The sequence below is a fragment of the Morone saxatilis genome, unplaced genomic scaffold (assembly GCF_004916995.1).
Source record: "Morone saxatilis isolate NCDOM2014 unplaced genomic scaffold, NCSU_SB_2.0 Contig2, whole genome shotgun sequence".
In the NCBI taxonomy this organism is placed as follows: domain Eukaryota; kingdom Metazoa; phylum Chordata; class Actinopteri; family Moronidae; genus Morone; species Morone saxatilis.
The window spans coordinates 9,048,628-9,053,049 of NW_023339762.1; the positions used below are offsets into that span (position 1 = coordinate 9,048,628).

General features: G+C 42.1%; 1 protein-coding gene across 1 annotated transcript in view; it reads right to left on the reverse strand.

Moving 5' to 3' along the window:
• sv2 (synaptic vesicle glycoprotein 2) overlaps nt 1-3,787 on the reverse strand; it is a 10,158-nt gene extending 6,371 nt beyond the window's left edge. Inside the window, exons 1-5 of the mRNA XM_035664834.1 lie at nt 3,751-3,787; nt 1,834-1,932; nt 1,363-1,524; nt 534-696; nt 88-209 (exon numbers count right to left, since the gene is read on the reverse strand). Of these exons, the coding sequence (XP_035520727.1) occupies nt 88-209; nt 534-696; nt 1,363-1,524; nt 1,834-1,932; nt 3,751-3,787 (583 nt within the window). The remainder of the gene's footprint in view (nt 1-87; nt 210-533; nt 697-1,362; nt 1,525-1,833; nt 1,933-3,750) is intronic.
• Between the last annotated feature and the right edge of the window lie 635 nt (nt 3,788-4,422).

A 4,422-nucleotide genomic window follows, 5' to 3' on the forward strand; every position in this document is an offset into this window, starting at 1 on the left:
ACGTGACTGAGGTTTTTTATAATCGCAGTGGTGGCAGCACTGCAACACTGATATTGTTTTATTTATGGCAGTCATGTAGATTCCCACCTGCAGCCAGGATGTTTCCTGCCATCCAGAAGGTGGCCAGAGCGCTGATCATTGCACCTCTCCTCAGACGGGGCATGAACTCTGAGAAGTAGGAGAAGATAACAGGGATCGACCCGCCGACCCTGCACAGGAGAAAAAACAGCTTTTTATTATTGAGCTATCAGCAAAAACGGCTCATTTTAAGGTAACACAAACACAACGATTCTTATTTTCAGGTGATTATACACTAATGAATGTCTATGATTTTCTTTCCCAAAATGTCCTTAATGAAGGATCTACAATGTAGATGTTGTAGTGATAAGAACTATGACCTGTTGATTGCAGTGTGAGCTATGATCTAAGCACTGAAACGTACGCCACCCAGTGTGTGGCCGTCAGCTAAATGACTACATGTGTTACATGTGTACACTATAAAACATGTAAAAATATGAAAATCATTTGCTCACCCGATGCCGCTGATGAACCGCAGCAGCAGGAAGAGCCAGAACCACGGCGCCACACTGGCCAGACCTCCGAACAGCCCGTTGACTGTCAGGGACACAACCAAGACCTTGCGGCGCCCCCTCTGGTCAGCCAGGTATCCCCACATGTAGCCGCCCACCATCATTCCTAGAAAAGACGGATATGATTAGAACGAGACAATCATCTACTCATTTGTTTTTTAAATAAGTTGGTGAAGTGAAATGTTATGAGATCGTCAGCATGGTAACATGATACCTGCCAGCGTAGGGTTCGCCTGACGGAGCCGTTAGCATGGCTGTAAACTCTTAGTCTTGTTATTTTCCTTGTGTTAATTCTACAAGTACATTGGATAGTTCAGGTTCAGTTTAATCTTCACTGCATCATCATGTGTTCATATCCAAGCTTTTTTTTTTTTAAAAAAAGGTGTATTTTTCAAGTGACCTATTTTAATTAGTTTAGAACAATAACCAAAAATCATTTTCCTTTGTGTTTTTGAAACATCATCGTGTGTTAGTGTCCCAGTTATTCATAGATAACTAGTGATGCTGCACTGACAGATTTGTTTACATTTATTGTGACTAATTCAACATCTTGCGGAGGTATGAGAGCGGCCACCGTGCACTGGTGACACTGGGTGTTTAATTGTTATTATATTCACAGGTCAACTGTACCTGCTCAGTATGGCTGCAACTCTTATTTTTACTTAGCATGTATGCTTGAAGAATTTACTAAAACAATGATTTAATAAAACTGCCAATTAATTTTCTCAGTCACAGCTCAGATAACTGATTTTTTTAAATGACTGTGATTCACCGAGGAAAATGCTGGCAGTCAGCAGCCCCATGTCTGAAGAGCTCAGCAGCAGGTCGCAGCGGGCTGTTGGCAGAAGAAAAGACACACAGAGAATCTCCACGGCATCGCTGGCGTTGGCCCAACCACACACCACCAACAGCAGCCAGTGGAACAAACCAAAACCTGAGAGCAAACGCAGAACGGACAGCGAATTAACAAACAGAGAAGTTATCTGTTACAGCACCATCTAACGCCTTTATTGGTCTATTTTGGATATATGCTGTTCTATGTAGGAGCACGTATTCTTCTAGTTTAAAGACAGATATATAAAAAAATAGATTTAAACGTTTTTTTCCGCCACAAAACATCAGTAATATGTTGACTTTCACATTTCTTCCATCTTACATGTTATTGTGATTAAACACATTACATATGACACAAAAACATCAGGATGTGACACAGCAACTACAACACTGTCAACCCTGATATTACCTGCTTCCTCTACCGCCTCCTCATATGTTAATCTTCTCTGGGAACCCACACCAGCATCACGTGGGAGGTTTGATGCCCTCCTGTCAAAAATAACTTCACCTAAAAAAGTAGCAACCAAACACACAAACAGGTCAGGTGACACCGAGGTTAAGATATTAAAAGCTTCAGACCTTTATTTTGTTGGTTTATTTGGTTGATCAGTAGCTTCAGTAACAGATGACCCTTATAATTAATCCTGGGCTGCAACTAACAATTATTTTTAGTATCAGTTAATCTAAATTATTTTTGCAATTATTCAATGTTTGATCTGTAAAACATCAGAAAGCCCCAAGAACCAAAAGATATTAAATTTACTATCATTTAAGTCAAGTAAAAACATATTCTCATATTTAAGAAGATTGAACCATCAAATGTTTTTTTTGTTTGATAAGTGATTGAAATCATTTAAATTCAATAATTGCTAGTTATTCTTCTGTCAATAAAAACTTAATCTCTAATGAGTAAAATGAAGATAGTTAGTTGCGGCAGTGTACACTGTAATTGATGGGAGCTCTTAATTCTTGCCCCGGGGCCCCTAACAAGTAAATCCAGCCATGGTCCTGGGAAACCAAAAACCAGTGGTACAAGAAGTATTCAGTTAGTTTCTTTAGTAAACGTACCAATATAACAATATAATATAACAAATATTTCACTCACTCTGTAAGTAAAAGTCCTGCATTAAAAAACTCTAGTAAAAATATACTTAAAGTATGAATAGTAAAAGTACTTTATTGTTATATGACATTATTATATATTATTATATTATTATTATTATGTTCTATTATCGTTTCCCCTCGACTCACTGATGGACAAGTGTCTTCCACCCTATGCAGGACACCATCACTGCACTGGACAGACTCCTGCGAGGCGACTAAGATGTGGTAAGGGAGAGTTTCGTAGGTCCCTGTTATCTGTTGGTGGTTTTTTACTGTTTTTTCTCTCCTTCGTACAGGTGTTTAGTATTTATTATATATTATCATATTTTCCTCATACTGTGCTTATACTGTCTTTATCTGTTTTTTGTTCTCTATCCACTTTGCTGTGTAAGATTTGGAATTTAACCATTGTGGGAATATCTCTTATCTTTATCTTAGTTAGATTGTCTACTGCTTGCTTCTGACAAATTTATTTCATTGGTTGTGTAGACTTTTCTATCATGAGCAGGCCGATGGTTAGAAATCCACTTGATTCTAACTCTTCAACAACGCACTGAATTTTCATAACTTAACTACTATTGTTTGATTACCTAGAGTAACTACACAGTATAGGGTAATTTGAGCAGAATGTTAAAAGTTACCTTTCCATCCAGCTGCCAAGGAACCTCAATCTAGAGGTTATACAAACAATAAACAAAATCTTTATAAACAAAACAATGTGGGCTGACTGTTAAACGTAACCACAGTTCGGTGCTGAGTTGAAGCCATAAAGCGGACAAACTTGTTAACGTCGTACCTTCACTGGAGTCAGCTCCTGTGGCCTCAGGTGTGCAGCAGAGAAGCGGCTCCTCCTCTCCGCGCCTCCGTGTCGCGCTACGCCATGTAGAACCGAGACAAGGTCCCCCAGAAAGTCGGAAACGTGTCTAATATGGCACTGAGCTGTCGGAACATTTAAGCTACTCAACTGCACCGCTGTCGGTCCACAACTCACTCGCTTCAACCGCTGCATTGTCTCATGATGCCAACCCCTTCTAGCCCCACAGCTAACACTGAAGCTAAGCTGGCGAAGAAGAAGGACCGCAGGAGTAAGAAAAAAAAAAAAAAAAAGACGGCAGCGGCGGCTCGCACGTCCTGACGCGTCCTCTCCAGCGGACAGACCCGTGTTTCGGCTTTGAGTTGTACAAACGTTACTGTCTGTTCATACACCGTTACCACCGTTTACCGCCGTTACTACCACCCGTGTGTGCACGGCAGCGCATCTTAGCCGTTGAGTTACGTACCCGAGCAGCCGGGCAGCGGTGAAACCGTTGGCCAGCTGAAGAACAAGCGTCTGCGCGTGCGAGCAGAGAAGGGAGCCGTTCGACGTTTGCTCCCTTGTGTTTTATAAAAAAAGGATCTGAAGATGGCCGGACCCAGTGCTCGCAGGAGCGCAGTCCTCCTCCGTTTCCGACTCGAGGACCAAGATGTGGCTGAAAAAAGAACTCTGGAAGAAGTCGGGCCGAGACAGTGACTGAACGACGCAACGCGGACGAGCCTCTTCATTGAGCGCGGTAGGTGTGAGGGGTTGCCGTTAGCTGACCTTAGCCGAGCGCCTCGGATCGTCGGCTAACTGCATTAACTGTCAAAGAAAGCACTTAAGTCGGTCTAGCTAACGTTTGAGGACCCGCCTCGCCGCACGCAGCAGCAGCCCTACCGTTAATGTCACGATGCGCTGCTTTTAGCGAAGTTTTTTCGAGGTGTCGACCAACATTTGTCTTGCTTCAGCGGAAAGGAAGAGTTTGAGAAAATAATCGTTAACACAGAGCAAACTGCCAATGTTCAGACTAATGTTGACTTAAGCTCTCTTCGCTCGACTCTCTCAACGACTGGACCGCTTATTGCTCTGGTGGTTGAG